Raw genomic sequence first — 20,781 nt, forward strand, 5'->3', positions numbered from 1 at the left:
TGAGCTGACAGCTTTGCCCCTTGTTTATCTACTGAAGCACTCATATGGTGGGAGGTGGAAGAAAGATATAAGTGGGGTCCCAGATCCTGTTCCCTGCAATATATACAGATTTACAGCATATTGTTCATGCATACAAACAAAGTGAGTCTTGGGATCATGATTTGGAGCATGAATTTTATTTCTTTCTCACCAAATGCCCTACCCTGTAGGAAAGTGAGGGGAAACAGGTGTATGTTCACACTCAGACACAGAAGAGAGCCTGAACTGCAAATCTCCTGTATCATGGATGACTACCCTGACTAGTGCACACTGAGCTGAAATCCCTCTCTAAACACAGACCCGACCAATCTGAACTATATGGACTTCTCTAGGAACTTAAAGTGAATACCTATCCTCCAACAAGGAACTAAAGGCAGCCAGGTAGCTTCTGGAAAATCAGGAGAAACCAACAGAATGTAGACTTTCAGGATACATTACATGCCATGTTTCATTTCAGTGTACTTTTATCTGCATTTCACTGCATTTTTGTAACTGTTTTCATTAGCAAAATCCATTGATAATTTTACTTAATGACAAACCCCTGCAATCCTGCAAACCTAAATAATACTCATCACAAGCAAAAACAAGTTCCACAGCAAATTGTAGACTACTAGTACTGCTGAAGCCCACTCCATTTATTCACAGCTGGAAGGGACCCACAGGGATCATCAAAGTCCAGCTCCTGGCCCTGCACAGGACAGCCCCAAATATAACACTGTGATTTGTCTTTTCGTAACATATTTCTACTTCAGAAGCCACACGTGTCCAGACACGCTGACAATGGTGACAGAAGGTGAAAGAATGAGAAAAAGATGCACAGGGGTGACATGAAGATACTGCTACTGACAAAGCTGTCTAGTCAGCAAACCCCAAGTGCAACCTTGATCTCTTCCCTTTGTTCTCGTGACTTTTGGAGAGCACTGTGGTGCAGGCAGGACTAACATTGGTTAGTTAGCACCACTTTTGAAGAAGGTACCTTATTTCAAAAGTGTATTTACACACCACCCTGCACAGATGGTTCGTAATTCATCACTAGACCTCTGTAGCACTACTATACCCCAAAAAACTATTAATTTAAGAGCTCCACTTTGCTGTATTATCCATCCTTGTCCCTGGCTTGGTGCTAATGCAAAGAGACTATTTGCATAACGTTCTCTTGGCCTGTTGAATCATAATTTGAAACCTAGATTCTACAGTTTAGGAGTTGCTTTGGAAAGCATGTTGATGCTTGAAAGGTAGGTAGTACTTAGACACAGCTCATGTGAACAATCTGTGTACGATCACCACATATAGGAAACTGTTTAGAAGACAAGTGAGGTGCTCCTTCTCATGAGAAAAATATTCTTTTTTCCACCAAAGCTTATGTAACTATTTTTCCCAGGCAGTTATCCACAGACTGCAATTTATAGCTTAAACTCTGACAACTCTATTTTGGAAAACTAGACTAACAAACAGGTGTATTGTGCTTAATGTTCAACATTAAATTAGGAGAGAAATACAACTCCATATTCTCCAGCAGAGCACTCAGAAGCCTGCAGCTACATCTAATTAAAACACCAGCAATGTGCTTTAACTCTTGGTTACCTATAACTTATAACTAGCTTAAACTAAAACATTTATACCTTTTTTTCCTGAAAATCCAGTTTGCAGCTTCTTGCTACTCTACACTTCGCAAACTACTGTGCTTATGAAATCCCATGTGGGTGCATCCTGCCCACAGAAAGCTGGGATTCCTACAAGGACATTGTGAAGCTCTATGATTTTTAAGCAAGGACAAAACAATCAAATCTGTACATATGCTGCTTGTGCTGGTGTGCAAGCACCTTGCAAAGGCAGCACCTCTCCAACACTAAACCACTAACACACCAAGCCCATGGGTACCAACCGATACTGTGGTTGAAAGTGTTTTCTGCATCTATAGCACTTTTATACATGCAGAACTAAACAGCTTCCTCTTTAAGGATAAATATATGATGAGTATGTGTCACTAACAAAAACATGTAATTTTTTTCCCCTTAACGCTGTCGCTGTCAAATATATCCACTTTTCATGCTCTTTCCAACAGAAGTTTCCAATAGTTTGAGTACTTCACAGCCTTACAGACTCCAAGCATATTGTCTCCACAAATTTGTAAGAATTATCTTTGTACCCAATCTCACTGTTATCAGTAGGCATTTTCCCGTAACAAATATTTTAGGATTTTCATTTTCACAAGCACCTCTTTACCCAACTGTGATTAGAACGGAGAAAAAAAAAAAACCTGTTGTTTCACTACTTTTCAAAAGTTTTTAGAACCATCAGTCATTTTTGCTATAATTTCTTCTCTTGCTTAAATATGACACCTTTTTTTGGCAAGAAAAAGTGTGATTTGAATATTTAGCTTGTTTACATAGGTCTTGCCAGTCTACAAGACTTCTTGGCTACGTTTAGCAGTTCCATCACAAACAGATTACAATTAGGAATGCCACATAATGATTTAAGCCATTCTAGTAGAAAACATGTGTGTCTGTTCCTTGTGATGATATTAAATTCCCGCACATTCTGCACCACTTACTGCTCCCATAAAGAGATTATTTAATTTTGTGCAACTTAAACCTCACGTTTATCCACACAGGGGGAAACAAAAAGTTTAGTTAAGCATATAAATATAGCTCTTACACAGCTGACTGTAACTGATGCTTCCGAGGCTGTACTGCCTCCATGACTGTCACAACATCTGGCTAAACTTACTTTAATCCAAGCTTTTTTTTAAAGGAAAAGCAGAACAGAGGCTTGTATGTTCTTAAGTAAAAAGCTAGAGAATTTCAGTTAATACAATGTCTTGCTCATTTATTTCTTTAAGAGCAAACAGTTGCAAATGTCTCACTGGCTATTGCTGCAGGTACTGCAGGAAGCCAGAAGCTGGCACACCACAAAGAGAAACTCAGCGGAAACCCGTCCGTCTGTCGTTGCAGGGCAGTGTTCACCCACCAGGAGCTATCATTAACACTCAGGGTATAGTTTCAGCAACCAAAACCAAGATGAGTTATCTGCTGCTGAAAGGAACAGCAGTGCTACAGCATCTCCAAAAAAGCAACCTCTGACCCTACACTCCCACTCATAGACCTTCCCCACTACTATCCCGAGTCAGGTCAGCTTGGACCTTGAGTCATCCCATTTCCCTCCACATCAAAAGCCACTTTCTGTAAATGTCTGCAAAAACCAGACCTCCACATGGACAGAGGAGTGCTGAGGAAACAGCTCCTATGAAGGGGCAGGTAACTGTTGGACTAACTACTTTTCAAAATTACACCAGGCTCTTTGCTGCTAAACCAGCCCAAATTCAGGCTGTCACAGGCCAACCTTCCTTCCCTGCTGACCTTGGATGAATTGCTTATGAACGCTCTGTAACACAGCCAGTCAGTCTGGGGAACTATGATGATTTTATTTTTACAGATTATTAGAATAAATTAGTTGGCAAAAAAAATTAGGACAAGCAAAGAATAAAATACTGAAGGTTTTTATTTTGTTGCTGTTTGTTCATATTTTAATTCAGGAGTTGAATGGCAAGTACACAGAGTAATGTTTACAGATGGGATCCAAATATTTAATTGCAGGTTTTTAAAAAGATTCACTATATATTCACTCTTTGCAATATATTCACTATTCAAACACAATTTAGAATGCGACTTGCACGAAACAACTCTTATCCTCAATGTTCTTTTAATGTCAGGTAAATGTCCAGAAAAATGAACATGCAGAAATAATAAAAATCTGATCATCCCACAGAACTACATATAGCCTTCTAAATCCGTATCTATGAGATTTTTAATATACATTTAATTCTCTCTATATTTAATTTTCCATATGCATGTTATATATTTTTATATATATAACTAATGATGACTATTAATTCAATGGCAGTAACAATTGGCTAGGCAGAAGCACATAGTGAAACAAACAGTGGACTTCATCCAAATTTTAATTCTGAAGTTTGAGCACTTTGAGCACTTGAGCTCACCAATCTCAGGAAAAAATAAATTCAACCTTAAAAGACTTTTTAAGAAAAAAAAAAAAGATCCAGACATATCACAAATACTTTATAAAACACAGTCCTTGCCTGAACAATCTGCCTATTCATATACTTCTGCTGCTTTCCAGAGCAGGATTTTAAGCCTGGAGTCCACAGGCTGCTTCTAAGAGCACTGCAAAAGATAATAAAAGATAAGGTTTCTCAAAGTAGCCAAGTAGGTGTGCACAGAGGAGACAGCTCAGCTTCTGCAGGCCCTAAATTCCCCGCCTGGCACCCTTCATCTATCTGGTGCCAACTGTGGTTGATACTTTCACCTCTAAACTGAGGCAGTGGAACAAGCTGAGCAATAACTCCTTGTTGAGTTATTTCTCACCTGATCTAGCAAGCTAAGATGGATTACTCAAGTCAGAAGAACACTAAAACTGGCATGAACAGATGCTGTGAGGTTCCACAGCAGTTTATGACAACTGATCTCTGGACTGCCACAGTGCCACACTCTCTTGCTGTGAGCTGCACATTTTCCTGTTCCTCGTAACGCACATGGTCACTCTGATGAAACAGCTGATCTAGACGAAAATTAATTTTTTGCCAAGCTATTTTTCAACCAGAACAGCTATTTCCATGACTTAATGAACATTCTTATGACTTCCACTATTGGTGCAGATGGTGCAAGGAGGATGGCAAAACTGCGCAGCTACAGGCAGGAGGGACAGTTAAGACGTACATTGGTATAAATTGCTATAGAGCCATGTTCCTATGAAAACAAAACACATATTTAGTAGAATTCATGGTTCAAAGGCTATTGGAACATTTCACGAAATATGAAATTCAGGTAAATTTGCAAACCACTTGTCTATTGTGGTGTTTTGAGTTATCATTAATGAATGAGCTCTTTTTTCTTTTAAACTCTGCAGAGACATAGTATCAAAATTGCTTCCAGCTACAAGCAAATCTTAATCATATTGAATGGACATTATTCATTTAGAAAGTGAAACTGCACAGGGAATTATGCACCAAAAAGAAGCAGTATCTGTGCAAGCTCTTTTATTACTATCCAAACACTCTCCAGATTGGTAAGCTGGCAGTGGTAAAAATGCTGACAGGAATCTTACACAGTATAATTACCCCTTAATCTAGAAGTTGAGTTTTTCTCTGAAACTGGAGATATCTGCAACATGGCTATGTAACATGAAAAGTTATGTGAACAACATCTGTAGGGGAGTGAGATAACACACACATAGAAAAAAATGTTTATCGTTGTTTATCGATTTTCTTACTAATTTTAAACAACCTATAGCCGATACGTACAATACATTCTTCCAAAAAAGGAAATTTGCTGTTTCCTTTTTTATGCTCAAGTCCACACCCAGGAAAAATTACACTGAAATTCTTGAACACTAATTTCCCATGCAGATTTGTATTTGCATACAAGTGACAAAAACAACACAAAAAAATATTCCCCGCTTTTGAACTGCACAGTAAAGGCAAAGAACAAATGCTATCTTCTAAAATGTTACACTTACAGATGTTTTGGAAATGCACATAGGTTATATTCATACCCAACTGAAAGACAGATCTTTCATCTATTCTGACACAAAACCAGCAAACTTGTATTTTGTGCAGATGGGCTATAGTGTGCCTTCCAGCGCTGGGACAATCTTTAGCTAGCACCAGAAAGCGAGCACAGTACATACACTGCATACAACCTTGCAAAAGCACAAAAGGAACCCATGAGGAGGCAATTTCTGACGTTATCCTATGCCCACTAAAACCAATTTCCTAATGCACAAGAAAATAAAGTATCAGTCCAACATGAAAAAACCACCCAGCCAGAACATACTGGCAGCACATCAACCTTGCTTACCCTAGCCAACCTTGTGGATGGTGCTAGCAAAGATTTCCTCGTTTCTCCTTTTCATTATCAGAAGAGGGAGCATTTCACTTGCTAACTGGACAGCACAAAGTCTTCAGCCACTCCACTATCAAAGATGTGGTATAAGAAGTCATCCTGATGCAAAATTTAATCCAAATTTAATGATAATCAACTACTAAAACATATCACCTTTTAATGCCTGGGAGAGTGCTTTTTTTTTTAACATCAAAAAGATTACGTTCTTTTGTATTTATCTCCACTTCAAAAATAGGCTTTCCTTTTAGCTGTACTCATCTTCACACAAACCCCCTTTCACCCAAGACCTGGAAAACCAGACAGCTGAGGGTCTAGGCAGATCTTGGATGTTGCCCAATCTGGTACTTGAGCAACTGAATTTGCAGAGGATGCTGGCCAAGCTACTAGAATGCCAGGTCCTTCAGATGACCTCCTAAGGTCCCCAATAGGCTCCTGACACTCTGGTTATCCCACTACTCATTGGGAGAGCATCCTGTGATCTTCTGCTTTAGAGCAGATCACTCCCAGCAGGTCCTACCAGCCTGCAAAGACCCAGGGCAGGTGAGGACAGATCACAGGGCTTCGTAAAGCAGCTGCACAAGAGACAGACACGCTCAAGGGTAGCACCACATTAGGGCACATTAAACTACAATTCCGCCAAAGAAAATTAAGAAACCCTAGAATGACAGCTTACCCTCCTTTTTCCTTTGCAGAATGGCCTCCTCATCCTTATTTGAATACTTACTTCAATGTCAAGATTATGCCAAACTAAATGTCCCTGTCTCAGGTGTGTTTTTCAAACAGGGATGAAGTACACATTAATATCCAAGATACCACCTCTGAATCACATTAGCACCACTTCCTAAGTGAAATACCGACTCCTTCTAAATTAATCTAATACAATTATTTTTCTTCTCTTTTAGATAACCATAAATCAGTCATCTTTGAATGAGGGTTAAGTTCAGTGTTTCAGTTCAACTCACTATATAATTACTGTTTTTCATTCTGCCACAAAGGATGAGAAAAGAAGAAAGTTTTCTCTTTTTCCGTTCAGCTTCCACATCTAAGTGGTTTTACTAAGTGCTTTTACTTGCACATCTATAAAGGTAAAAAATTTGTTAATAGCTACAGTAGAAAATTAACTACATGTAAGTACTTCTAAGTAGTACACAGAAATCATAGTTTAAACCAACAAGAATTCATATAAACAACAGCCCTCCTTCCTGCTTATGCCCCAGGATGTACCAATAACAGAACTTAAAAAACTGAGTCAAAACTACGACTAAGATAAGCATAAGTAAGTGATTTCATACAAACCACAAATCAGAAATAAGTGAACTACAAATATGAAGCCAATCATTTGAGGGAGAAAAGACTGATATTAGAAATTGTATATGTTACATTTTACGAGCATTTTAAGAAGAATCTGTGCTTAAACATGGTCTTACAGATTAGAATTTTAGAGAAACCAGCTATAAACAGAAAACTAATGATTTATTGGCAGAACATGAGAACTGCATTAATTTATCAGATACACAAAATGTTTTTCTGTGGTAAAAAGAAAGGAATGAAAAGAATAGGGAGAAAACATCAGTATCTTCTTAGCTCTTACTAGCAATAACAAACTTAAGATTCCAGCCTCAACTTTGTTACTCAAAACTTTCCCCTCCAATAAAAACCACAAGAATACTCATGGTATTTTGCTGCTGCTGTTGGAAAAGGAAAAAAAGCACATGAAACTGCTTTTAAGACAGAAAGTATGTTTCATAACCCCTTTTGCAGCAGACTGTAAAGAGAAATGAGAAAGATACAGCAAAAAAAAAATTCACCAATACATTAAAGAGAGCCTTTGCTCAGTGACATCCCAAAGAGGATTACAGGTCAGGTAGGAATTTTATCACCTTTCCCAAAAGAAAACATTAATATTTTAGTCTAATCAGGCTAATATCCCTACCATGTGCTTGGTTATGTGTAAATTTTGTAGTACATTAGTGACTTTACCATCTCTCTGAACATCTTCAATCTGTTAATGGCAGAATACAATGGTCTAGGAACCCCACTAACTACTCTGATTTGTCTAAGAATAGAAAAGTAAGGGAAGGTGGTGGTTATTACAAAAATACAGGATGTTTAATAACAACATTCTGCTAAAGAGAGCACCCTTAGTACTGAAAAAGACAACCAACTCCTTAGTGATGTGAGGTGCCCCGTGTCTCATTTTTCATTCACAGAAGTCAGAGCTTTCTGTGTAGCATTCCCAACAGAAGCTATTCAGCAAGTCTACATACATCTTAAATTGGGCCAGAAACTCACACAGCTAAAGCAAGTGACAATTTCTTACAATGAAGACGTATATACTTTTCACTGGTACTTTCACTAATCCAAGTGGTGGGAGAGAAGAATATTTAGAGAACAGTCATAAATTTATTCTGATTTACAGTTTTAGATGTTTAGGTTACTGGACCACACCTAGGCAGGACAAATTAGAAAAGAAAAACAAACAAACAAAAAGAACTAAAATTTTTCTTCCCATTTGTGGGTAAACACAAAAATGGCTTTGTAGCTACCCCAGAAACTCCATAACCACAACAACCGACAAATACTGGTCAATATTGTGGTCTAACTGTGGTTACCCCATGACAAGTAACATCATCTTTCTCAGAATGTTGGCAACAGAATACACCACAGAGCAGAGCAACACGGAGCAAGGAGGAACTATACAGAAAAAAGGAGATGGTATCATAAATGACAATATTCTTCAGCTAACCAAAAAATTTCAATTTTCTGACACAATAGCATTAAATCAGATGCAGATATTGCCAATATCTGTCCAGGAGAGAGAGCTGCAGAATTTGTTCATGAATCTCTGACACTCCCTCTTGAAAAGCAAAGAAACATCCTCCTCAGAAACAACAGCTAACTCTCCCCAACACAAAAAACTTGTTTTCTTGTATAACTTTGAGATGCACGTGTTTGTCTAAAAAACATCCATGCACACATATAGCACAGCAGCAGCCTGAAAAATCTTGAGTCCTCTAAGCAGCAATGTTAAAACTGCCAGGAAAAATGCTACCACTGGTACGTGACTTCAAAGCAAGGCGAGTAGAGCGAGTGGGAACAATTTGTAGAATCAGCAATACAAAAACAGACGGGAGATGAGAGGTAGGAAAACACAGACTTAACTCTGAGTTTTCTACTGCTGGGAGACAGGCAATTTTCTACAGGGCACAGAATATAGCAGATGACTTAAAAATCTAGTCACAGGGGAACAGTACACATACTGGCAAGTACTTTTTAATGACACTTCCAAAATAAATCTAACTACATATTGCCTTAATTACATTTTTAAGATTTATTTAATTTATGTAATTGCTTTATGAGCTCTACCAATAGATCCCGAGAAGCTTAAAAGGAAAAGGAAAAAAAGAAAAAAAAGAAAAAAAAGGCGCTCCCAACAAGGATTGCCTCTCAGAGGGCTGACTGAAACTCCTAAGAATTAAAAGGATGCCAAGGGGATCGGCCATTCTAAAAAAAAAGATGGAAAAAATAAATCACTTGAAGTTCTAGAAGAGCAAGTAAAGCAGAATAGGCTCTGCTACTGTGCAGTCTGGATTCTGATTTTTCTGGATCTGTTTAATCAGTATCTCTTCAAAAGTGCCACATAAGGTGTCATGAGCAATCTTAAAGCTAGTGACTAATACTGATTAGGAAAATCCTTTCCTGCTTTAAATTCATTTTTGCTATGTCTCACTGATTATACCAGCCTCTCTTAAATGGAAGGGGTACAAAATGCATTTGGAAAGGAGTGAGGAGGAAGAGGATGGTCAGGTATACCAACGGCCAGCAAAGCTCCATCCAGACTCCCCCCCTCAAAACCCACTCCCCTGTGCCATGTAATGGGTGCAACTCTCAGAGAACAGAAGGTAGCACAGCTCAGCACCCACTCCCTGCATGAGCAGAGGTTGCACCAGGGTCACAGGCAGGTCCGCACTGAAGAAGCCCAGGCACCTGGATTGCGTGCAGGAGAGCAGCAGCAGGAACTCGGCATGTCTGCCCACTAGAAAGAAAGAGAGCAGGGATGGAATCTGTTCCAGAACTACAGCCTTTGCTGATGGCTTGCAAAAAGGGTCTCATCAGGAGGAGGCACTTAACAGTCTGCTTAGCTGCAGTCCTGCTGCAGTAGCTTGTTTCTGAAGGCCACGTTACCAAGAGCCACAGCCAGCCAGGAAGCCTGTAGCAGGCTGATGAGAGGCTGGGAGAACCACAAGCTAAGTGTGCATCACATCACTCAACTAAATCAAGACTGGGTGGAAAGGTAGGCATGACAACTATTTACAAACTAAAGAGCACTCATACCAGTGGCAGCGAGGGAATCATATTCAGGGCAAGGGAGACCATAGCACGTGTCCACCCCATGTGTGCATGGCTCTCCCCAAGTCTGCCTTTATGCTACCCAAGTTATCTACTTCCTGAGCTGCTGCAACAGCAAACAAGCTTTTTTCAAATCCCTAAGAGAGGTATAGAGAGGATGGTTAAGAGCAGAGGAATGAAATAATGAATCAGGAAGAAAGAACAGCAGGAAAAGTTTCCGGACAGTTTGTTTTCAGCTTTGGGAATCACTTCCCAAAGGAAGTGGTAGAAGACTAACCACTTGAGTCACTTAAAACTCAAGACAAAACACTAGAATTCTGCACTTAAATCAGAAATTCATGCATATGCTAAAGAAATAAGCATTCCTCCTATTCGCTTCTTAACAAGGGTGGGCATCACTGGGAACATGGCATGGCACAGATCAGATGACAGAACGTACAGAGCTCCTTGGCTGCACACATGAAGAACACCAGAGTTTTAACTGCTGACAATTAATTTCTAAATAAATCTGGTTCATTTATCACATGGGTGGCAACCAGATACAGCACTTACCAGCTCCAACTTTGATTAAGGTAAGATTTAATTCTGCATGCCTGTCAGCTTTGCACCTTTCAGATGAAACATCTTTGAAAAGGACAAAAGTTGAAGGTGTTCACATCCTAAACTTGTCTCATCTTGCCAACCTATTGCCAATGGCTCCCTGTTTTTGCAACCCTTATAAATATAGCCCTAGGCAGGCTTGCAAAATGCTACTTAATCATTTGCCAGAGGCAAGTTATACTTTTTGTGACAGGAGAATGAATCATCAGTTTCATCACTGGCATGGATGTGGACAATGAATGTCTTCACTACTTTTAAAGTCTTGTTTAATTTAGTCTAATTTACATCTTTCTAGTAGCACAATACTTCCTAATTCTTCCTCATGCTGCCAGCATCACCTACCAAACGATTAATGTGCCAGGAGTAGACATTATCTAAATCTGTTTTCACATATGTAAAGTTCTGCTCCATTTCAACACTTTAGCACACAAGCAGCACTAGCCATGAGTGGTTCTACGAATCTGAATGGAGACAATCCTTACTCCTGAAGGTTTGTGTATCTTGGCATGAACAAGACTGCAGCACCAATGGCAAGTCTACCAGAAAAATCAGCATTTTCACCCAACAGGTATGTGCACATGTGTTGGCATGAATGGACTGCTGTATTATGTCACGGACAAATGCAGAAGGAACCATAAACAGTTCAACTTTTTTTCATAAATAGTCACAAAGACTACCTGATGAATCTAACAGACAGTCAGACACTTATTCCATAAGATAAAGACATCTGACATGAGCTAAACAGTGAGTCAGAAAAAATTTCCTATCACTTCATGTTTCCGTCCAACCATCGGTTTAGGAAGCCAATAACTGGAGACAAAACACTGCACTCCTACTGCAGTAATTTCAGAAATCTCCACGTGAAACATGGCATACAGAGGCCTCACGTTCCCACTTCCAGCCCGACACAAGCTTACATCAAGCTATAGAGGTTCAGAGCCATCCTCGAGAAGAAAACACACACGCTTGACCGCACTGAGCGGTCAAAACGCTGCACTGCGATCATCCCGTCATTCAAACCGGACATACCCCGCTCTCAGCGGTCACTTTCCACTGACATGTGCAGGTCAAACCCCTGGGTGTTCAAGTTCCTTCACTGCCTCACTCCTTACGTTCCCATTCCTGTAACTCCAGCGCCCGTTTCCCGCGGAAGGCACTGTCCGCCCTCGGCTCTGCCGCCGCCGGACCGGGCGCGGAGGGAGGGGACAGAGCCCTCCCTCACCCGCACTCCCGGGGAAGCCGCACCAAACTTTCCCAGCCGAGCGCTGCCCGTTCCTCGGGCACCGGCACCGGCTCGGTCCCTTTCGGAGAGGAGGGGTCGGGGCGCTGCCCGGGCAGGGCCGCCCCGAGCGGACAAAGGCCCGGCCGCCCCCCTGCCCGGGAGGCCCGAGCCCGCCGTCCCGCCGCCACAGGAAGCCGCGGGCCGGGCCCGGCACCTTCCCGCCCACCGCGCCGGGCGGGCACGGCAGGAGGAGCGGCGCCCCCTCCTCCGCCCGGGACGGGCGCCTGGGGACCAGCGGCACGGGACGGCTCCCGGCGCGGCCGGTGGGAAGCGGCGCTCGCCTCCCCTCGCCCCCCGCCGGAACCCGCCCGGGCGGACACGGGCACCGCTCACCCCGCTCCCGGCCGGCTCCGACCCCCGCCCGTCCTCCCGCTACCTCGGCCATGGCTCCGGGCAGCGGGCGCGCTCCGGCCCGCCGGCTCGCTGCGGCTCCCTCTGCCCCGGCGTCCTGGGCTGGGCTGGGCGCGGCGGGACGCCCGGGCTCGCTGCTCGCTGTCTGCCCGCCGCCGCCTCGCTCCGAGCTGCTGCGGGAGCCCGGCCCGCGGGGGGGGAAGGGGAGGGCCGCGCTCCGCCGCTCTGCCCGCCCCGGAAACACATTCCTCCCCGCTGCCGTCAAGCCGGGCCGGGGCGGTGTCTCTGGGCAGGGAAGGCGGGCAGGGAAGGGAGAGCTCTCCCTAAGGCGGGACTCCCGCTTGTTCCCCGCTTCCCCCGGTGCCGCCCGCCAGCGCCTTGTTTGGGGGTTACCGGCGGCCCGGCCCCCGCCCCGCGGCCCCCGGGACGGGACGGGGCTGTCCCGCGGCGGGCAGTGTTTGCTTCGCCCGCCCCGCTCCCCACCCGTGTCGAAGGAATGTTCGACATTTTCAGGGCTGCGTCTTCTGCTCCCTGCCTGGTTCCACGGACCGGGACACGCGTGGGGACGGCGGTGGCACTGAGGGAGGAGGGTGGGGGGAATCGCCCGTCCCTCTTGCTGGCAACTGTTTCCAAAAGCGATGGAGGTCACTAAGTGATTGATGGATGTGGGGTCAATAGGCGATGGATGAAGCTTGTGATGCTAACGCGCGGTCCAAGCTAAAAAGTAGCTCTCCCAAAGTCCCTTGGAGCACGCTTTTGGCATTTTAAAGTGCTTCTTAAAGTAGGTTCGTGGAGAATATATTGACTAAAAAAAAATTAAAACGTGCCATTCGACTCTTTTTTGGAGGTGAGGTGTTGGGAAACACAAGCTATGCGCTCACAGCACTGTGCTATTATGTGTGGCCACTGAAGCTGGTGTCAGTTCTTGTTTTGGTATGGTTAACTAAACAAGCAGAGCTGCAACTTGTTAATAATTTTAATGACTTTCCCCCTGCTTTCTTTCTAGCTACATTTTGAAATTAAAAAAATGAATGATGTTTCTGCCTTACCCAAGCATGGCTTGTGATTCAACCCCATGTGCAGTGCAGTTGTTTAGGGTGCAGTCTGGTAACATAGCTGTGATAGCAGAAGCTTTTAAGGTGGTACAGCTATAATTGAAAAACTGTTTTAGTGGTATTGGAAAAGGAGACTGAAGTGATAGACTACTGTTCCAAGCAGCTTCATCAAAAGTAAACTCTGGACAAATGAAATGGTAGACAAATAACTTTGACAATCATAGATAAGGAAACCAGAGACCATATGTTTCAGCTGGTAAATCAGTATATAATATTAATACTGCCAGGGAAAAAGAAAGCTGCCATAAAGCCAACACTTTTAAAATGGTAGGAATTAATGCCATGCAAAATAAAAGCAAATGCTGGAGGGTTGTAGTGATCTGCCAAAAATATAAGAAATGTAAGTATTGGAAGAGAAAAATGACTTTTAGCTGAGGTATTCTTCTCTGCTTCTTTGTTACAGTGGGAAAAAAACACATTTGCTGGTAATAATGCCAAGGTTGCAGGTTTGATCACTGTACAGGCCATTCAATTAAGAATTGGACTCAATGATTCTTGTGGATCTCTTTCAACTCAGAATATTCTGTGAATTTGCCAGAATATGCAAATGGTAAGCTGCAGCAGGCCACTATAGTGTACTGCAAAGGAGCAATGGCAAAAATGTGCCTGAGATTGCTGGGGCTATGAGGAGTAAATGAAACTGCTCAACACCCTGGAGCTTCAAGTACTACCCAATGCTCTGCTCAGACATTTGTGTGTCAAGTAACCAGTGGCCGGCTGTGCTGTGCAATAGGAAATTGGCAGGAAAAAAATCTCCCAAATGGCTAAAAAAAAATCACTGAATTGTTTGGCTACTTTCTGGACTCCTTTGGAGAGCACAGATGGGTATGGAAACCATTTGTTATTTTCCAACACTTCTGAAGTACTACAGATGTCAGAAAAAAAGTGCTGGAGGTATCTGAGCCAGCAGACACAATTGCAAATGATGTCAAAATGTTTAATGTAGCATCTTCACACTGCAGTGTACATGACACTGAGAGAGCGAGTGAACAGTTTTGCATGGAAGGGCTCAAGAAAAGACAGGTTTTCATGGATTGAGCGGATAGCTAGGAAGTTTTTGGGTCACTGTTAGCTTGTTTTGCAGATATAGATGTTATTATAACTTTTAAAGGAAGATACTTTGCAACTGGAGCCATGGTGATATCACACAGAATGAGGAGTAGCATGGTTTGCAAAGTAGCCCCCAAATGCAAATGCCTCCCATCACGGCACCCCTAGGCAACTTCATAATCTCACCAGCCACTAACACAAGCTTTTTCCACCTTTACTTCTTCATACTGTTCTCGATATCTCACCCACCTCTGCCCTGGGGAGTGTTAATTTTTATCTTCACTGCTTCACTTTCCCAACAAACTTTGTTCAACTTAGAGCAGAGTACTTTCTCTTTCAACTCCTCCTCTTTTCCTTCCCTGCCTCTTTAAAATGCTCCTACCCTACCTATTTTTTCTTTCCAAACTAAAGAAAACCAAATTATAAACCTGAGGTGAAAAATCATAGTCTAAACAAAAAAGACAGATGAAGGGTGGGAGAGAAAACAGAAAGTCAGAGTAACTTTCCCAAGGACAGCAATGGAGCCAGGAAAAGAAGGCCGGTCTCCTGGGACCAGACCAGGCTGCAGCCACCTGGGTTGTGCTGGCTGTAGGAGCACCAAGTTTTTCTGGCCTGACCTTGGAGCAGAGCAGCAGCAGCTGCAGCCTCTGTTTTATTCCAGCAGCAGCTGTGCAGTTGCCAATGGGCACAGCGAGCACTGAGGCCTCCCTGGCCTGCACTGGGCTCTGCCTTCCAGACTAGAGGATGAAGGAAATGTTAGGCACGGACACAAGATTCATCCAGAAGGCATTATTAGAAGACAGGGTCACTTAGTACAGGAAGTGATGGTGCAAAATGGTTGTGGTAATTGCTTTTGATAACAGCCTCTACTTGTCTCCTTTTCTCATGAGCAATGAGGACCACTTCTCTGAAGGCAGGCAGTGAGCAAACCCAGCAGCTTGTCAGCCATGTACAATGTGCCCAAGATATAGAGTGGTATGTTTACACTGGATCCAGGATCTCCTGCGCCACACAAGGGCTGGAGTGAAGTGAGTCACAGAAATGTTCATCTGGGAGGTTGCAGTAGATTGTATCCTGTGGGCAAAGGTTTGCTCTGCACTATTGTCTACCTGCTAGAGTTGCCTAGGAGCAACGTTCAGCACTTAGCTGCAATAAACCTCATATATTAACACCTGGTTTATAATCAACACTTAGATCTCTCCTTAGTTCAATCCACAGTCCTGCGTCTGACATGAGCCTAAAAAGGTCAGAGTCCACCAAGCCCTTACTTCAGCTCACTAGTGTTTAAAAAGCAAGTTGTTCTCTTTTAGCTGTCAGGGCAGGAGAAAGGAGAGTTCAGCCAGAGCACATTCTGGTGGGACTGCATGGGCACAGAGCAGACTGTTAGGGTAGAGAGGCTGAAGGGCAGCTTTTGTTAGAGCTGCACTCTGCCTTGTGGTACTTCTGTCTTCCTCTGATTCTTTTTCTGCACTTCACCCAAAAAGCTGCTTTCTCCTCTATTTGTGCATATGTTTGAATAGGTTGAGCTGGTGCTGTTACAGTTCCTGCTGCCATTAGCATGCACATTCCTTCTTGTTTGTCACATGGATTTATATCTTCCAAAGGAGTTTTGTGCTACTCCTATGCCATTGTGAAGATCATTTGTTTTATACAGATAGTCTATTAGATATTTTGACTCTCAGTAAGCAAGGCAGGAATCTTGTTTCATCCTTAGGCATGGAGCACAGGTTCCCTCTGTGTTCCAAAGTAAGGAAGTGAGCAGGAGTTAAGTGAAGAGAATAAAGTCTTTGAGATTTGTGTTCAAACACTTATGATAATGATAATGCAAGGCAGAGAACTTCTGCTCCAGCTCATTATGTTGCTTGAAATGATGCATGTTTTCTAGAGAACTAGATTTAAAAACTGGAAGGCTGGAAGATATTTTAGTGTTTAATTACCCACAAAAAGATGCCTAGGGGAGATTAGAAATATCCCTAAGGATGGTAATTCTGAATGCACAATAACTTTCTGAGGTTCAGCAGTTAGTTAATTCTTACCATGTGCTGCTTTTACTCTGTGAGTCTCTGAGATCATGTGCCTACATATTCCGTTCCCTCCTTCTCAGGGGATTCCCACTGCTTAGACAAGCAGTCCATCCTCATTCTGGGGCAAAATGAATTCCACTGTCCCCAAAGAAGTGGGCAAGGAGGGTTGTTAGAGCTTTCGTTGCAGAATTCTTCTGCTTTGGTTTTGCCCTGAGGGACATCCTGCAACATTTTAAGCTTAATGCAGTAGTTATTCATGCATGAAGTTACTGAAATTTATCCTTTTGTAGAGGAGAGGAAGGAAGGAATGAGAAAGGAGTATTTTGATATCATCTGCTGCAGAAAATGTAGGAGATGGGAACAGCCTCCTAGCAGGGAGAGTCTGTGTCATGAGAGCAGGACTAAGGAGAAATTTCATGTTCATTGGTATATAGAGGAAAGAGGAGTTATGTGGAAAACAGCATATTTTAAGCAAGACTAATAGGCGAGAAACAGGACAAATACAGTGTGAAGGAAATAAACAGTAATGATACCACTGTGAAAGGAGATTTGGGCAAATAGAATCACTGTGTATAAGGTGATTGACTGTTCTACTAGAAAACAATGGCAAAAAAGGCAGGACAGAATATTTTTATAATACTGCTTCTGTCAAGTAGAAGAGTCCTATATTGATAGTTTTGAAACCCCCATATATCCTCCCCCTTACTACACACCTGAACTTGTTTTCATGATTGTGTTTCTTCAAATAATTTGTTTCATTCACTCTTTTTTTAATTTTATTTTATTTATTTCCTAGATTCGTATCTAAAATGCTTTGGCAGTAATGATGTTTGGATGAAATTGCCAGAGATTTACAGCCAAAATCTCTCACTGGCACACTCTCAATGATCCCTGCATGTTGTCATCTTTCTAGCACAAGTGTCATCAATTTTCGTAAGAGGTTATGTCTGGACGCTAATAGCAATTTTGTGTGAATATTGATTCATCCCACTGCCTTGTCATCTAATACAAAGCAATTCTGACTTTCTGTTGTCTATGCACCCAGCTTTTCTTCCCTTCTTTATGACTCTGACATCAGTTGCCGTTGTTTTGCAACATTAAACTGTGGAATTCAGAGGACTCAGCAAGCAAAGAGTTCAGTTTCTCCGTCTGCAGTTGCAGACTCTTAAATGAAATTCATCATTAAGTAGGAAGTACTGTAGTTTGCTAGTATCCTTGGCAGTAGGATATTCTGGCCACAGCTGACATTAAAATAACAAAGACAAAGTTCTGATTTTAGCTGGGTGTAATGAACCAGCAAGGAATGAAAGTGAAAAGATAGTTGTCGATGAACAACTATAATGGAGAGATTCACAAGCAATTTTGAGAAAAGCTCAAAAAGAGCAAGGTGGAACATTGCAAGGAGGTGAATTTATCAGTCTAGTTAATGTTTAAAAAGTATTTTAAAGTTACTATGATTCTAATGCACATGTAGGCCATCCTGGCCACTCAGGTAGTGGAAAGGCATTTGGCTTTCAGCCTCCTGCCTCACAACTTACTCAGCATCTGTGGTACTTTCTGTAACCACATACTTGAATACGTGGCATTGCCTTCCTGCTGTAGCTGAGGTTTAGCTAAAATTAAACTGACTTCAAACTTTTAAACATGAATCTTAATTCTCTTTGCTTGGCTAGTACCTGTGTCACAAAAAAACTTGTACTGTATATGATCCATCCTCCATCTTACCCTGTCCTTCCTTTTTTGTCCTCCCCACTTTCATCTATGATCCTCCAGATTTCCTCATCTGCTTTGAACAGTCCTCTTTTTCTGCTCTGCAGTGTGGACTCTGGGCTCTCCCTTTCACCAGTGGCACCTACACCCTCGTTCTTACACGTTCTACCTGCACTGGTCTGTCCCCGATTCCCCTTCAAGAAGGATGAGCTTCAAGGGCTATTGAGTCACACAATGTCCCCTGAAGATGGATCTGCAGGTTCCAAGAAAACTCTACCAAGCTACTCTCCAAATTGGAGTCTGCAAAGCTTTGGAAAATGTTAAATGCTAGTTTATATCAAATACATGTGTCCAGTCTCATAAAGTGGCCTGATTTGCTAAGCTGTCATAAGAAAGGATACCTCTAGTGGCTCTAAGGCCTTTGCCCCAAAGATGGAAGGTTGCAGGAAATATTTTATCTTCATTTCTGTATCTTAGTTTTACACTGTTGGAAATGGCAAATCTGTTTTTGCTTTCCAAGGGAAAACATATAACTGCAGGAAGATGATTTTCTTAGATGCATTCAGCCTGATGTATAAATATAGCAAAGCTGTATAATAGATAAAAAGGTGTTATAAACAGAAATTTGGCCTTGACTAAATGCAATAATACGTACACATTGGTTTTGTAGGTTTATAAGGATATTGCTGAAGTAATATTAATAATTTTCCTAGAACTGAGATTTGTAAACCACTGTAAAATGAAAAGAAGATGCTGTTCAATTTAAATATTTCTCTTAGGTGCCATAGCACTGAGATAACATGTAAATTCTAAATTAAAGTTAGTCTTTGCTGTGTCATTTTATTGTCTAAGCAGAGCTGACAGAATAAGTTTAAAAGCCATGATTAAAAGTAAATATTAAACTAGCTTTGAAACATATCCATTTTGATAGTTTAACATCTTTTGACAGCACAGCTCTTAAAAAAAAGGTAGCATTTTTGCCACCCCTTTCTCCTTTTAATCTTTTCTTTATGAAAATATTGTAAAAGACTAACACTTTATTTTAGATCCAATCACTTTCCTTTATTATTTTTTTCAAATATCAAAGGAGAAATGTTTTACTGGTGTAAATATTTATTTATGCACTGTAAGACTACTCTGCAAGAAGTCCTCAGGAGCATATTTGCTGTACTCAGGCAGGCGGGTGGTAAATTTGGCAAAAGACCTAGGAACAGATCTTTGCCTCTGCTGGGCCTGTAGCTATTGATAGTTTGACAAAGAACATCAGATGATGATCCTGCAAGCAGACAGCGCCAAACTTTCATTGAGATCTATCTCAACCAGAGGCAGATAATTGGTTTCTAGACTGATACTAGTCAGTGGACAAGAGTGATTCATGCTGCCTGAAGATAGGTGCCTGAAAAGTCTTGTGTCTCTCTCTGTGACTGTAATAACCAGTTTGTACTTGGCAGTTACCTGTTCATTGGCAAATTGAACTGTGGAGAACCCTCCCTACCTTTATGTCCCACAGTTCTGAACACTGGATCTCTTCTGAGTACTGGGAGAAGTGTGTGCATGCCCAGTTTAAGCAGTCGCAGGAGGTTGTGAGCTCTCTCCTAAGTAGACTAGAGACTGCTGTCCTGAAGTTTTATAAACTTCTTACTCAGTTCTCTTTGGCAGTGTTCTCTGTTAAACATTTCCACTTAGTCACTGGCTATTCAGCACGAATGATTGATCAGAAACATTCCTCTAATATAAATCAGTCTTATCATGTTTAAACACAAATATAACTTCTACCAGCCAGGATGTTATGCATACTGGGAGTGGGAGGGACACAAACAGCTGGAAGCATTCCCTGGTTACTGAATCCGTATTGCCACAGTCCTGCTTTGCTCAGTCAGAGAATTGCTTTGCAGAAGGAATTAAGAGTTTCAAATTGTTTGACCTTAAGAGCACGTGATTTGCCTTTTGTTTTATGCTTTGATTTCAGTCCCCTGTTTGGGCTAAAAATAAAGAGACATAAATGTTAAATATCCTGCCATTTTATTTATTCCACTAATTTCATAGCATTTTATAGTAGATAATGCCTTTCTACCAAATACTTGTTCCATATTTCAGAAGTTTCTTTCATGCTGCCGGGAGATCTATTTTCTGACTTTGAAAGTACCATAAAAGTACAGTGAACTGACTCAAGCTGACTCATGGTTGGGGCAGATGATGTGTACAGCTCAGCTGATTCTGGATAGCATCACAGGTTATTTATACAATGTGTTTAAGGCTTTCAAGTGACCTGTTTATTCTTCCTTATTTAAAATTTAATTTTATACCTCACAGATCTTGGATAATTCTGTAACTATTTA

The 20,781-nt window shown here is 41.8% G+C and overlaps 1 protein-coding gene across 2 annotated transcripts in view; it reads right to left on the reverse strand.

Annotated features, from left to right (window-relative positions):
* Positions 1 to 12,749, reverse strand: part of ITGB1 (integrin subunit beta 1) — a 44,279-nt gene extending 31,530 nt beyond the window's left edge. Inside the window, exon 1 of one of the 2 annotated variants that reach the window (XM_064637047.1) lies at positions 12,569 to 12,749. In XM_064637047.1, the coding sequence (XP_064493117.1) occupies positions 12,569 to 12,577 (9 nt within the window). In that variant the 5' untranslated portion in view covers positions 12,578 to 12,749. The remainder of the gene's footprint in view (positions 1 to 12,568) is intronic. The other variant, XM_064637058.1, reaches the window with a different exon arrangement.
* Between the last annotated feature and the right edge of the window lie 8,032 nt (positions 12,750 to 20,781).

Source organism: Pseudopipra pipra, chromosome 1 (assembly GCF_036250125.1).
Source record: "Pseudopipra pipra isolate bDixPip1 chromosome 1, bDixPip1.hap1, whole genome shotgun sequence".
NCBI lineage: Eukaryota > Metazoa > Chordata > Aves > Passeriformes > Pipridae > Pseudopipra > Pseudopipra pipra.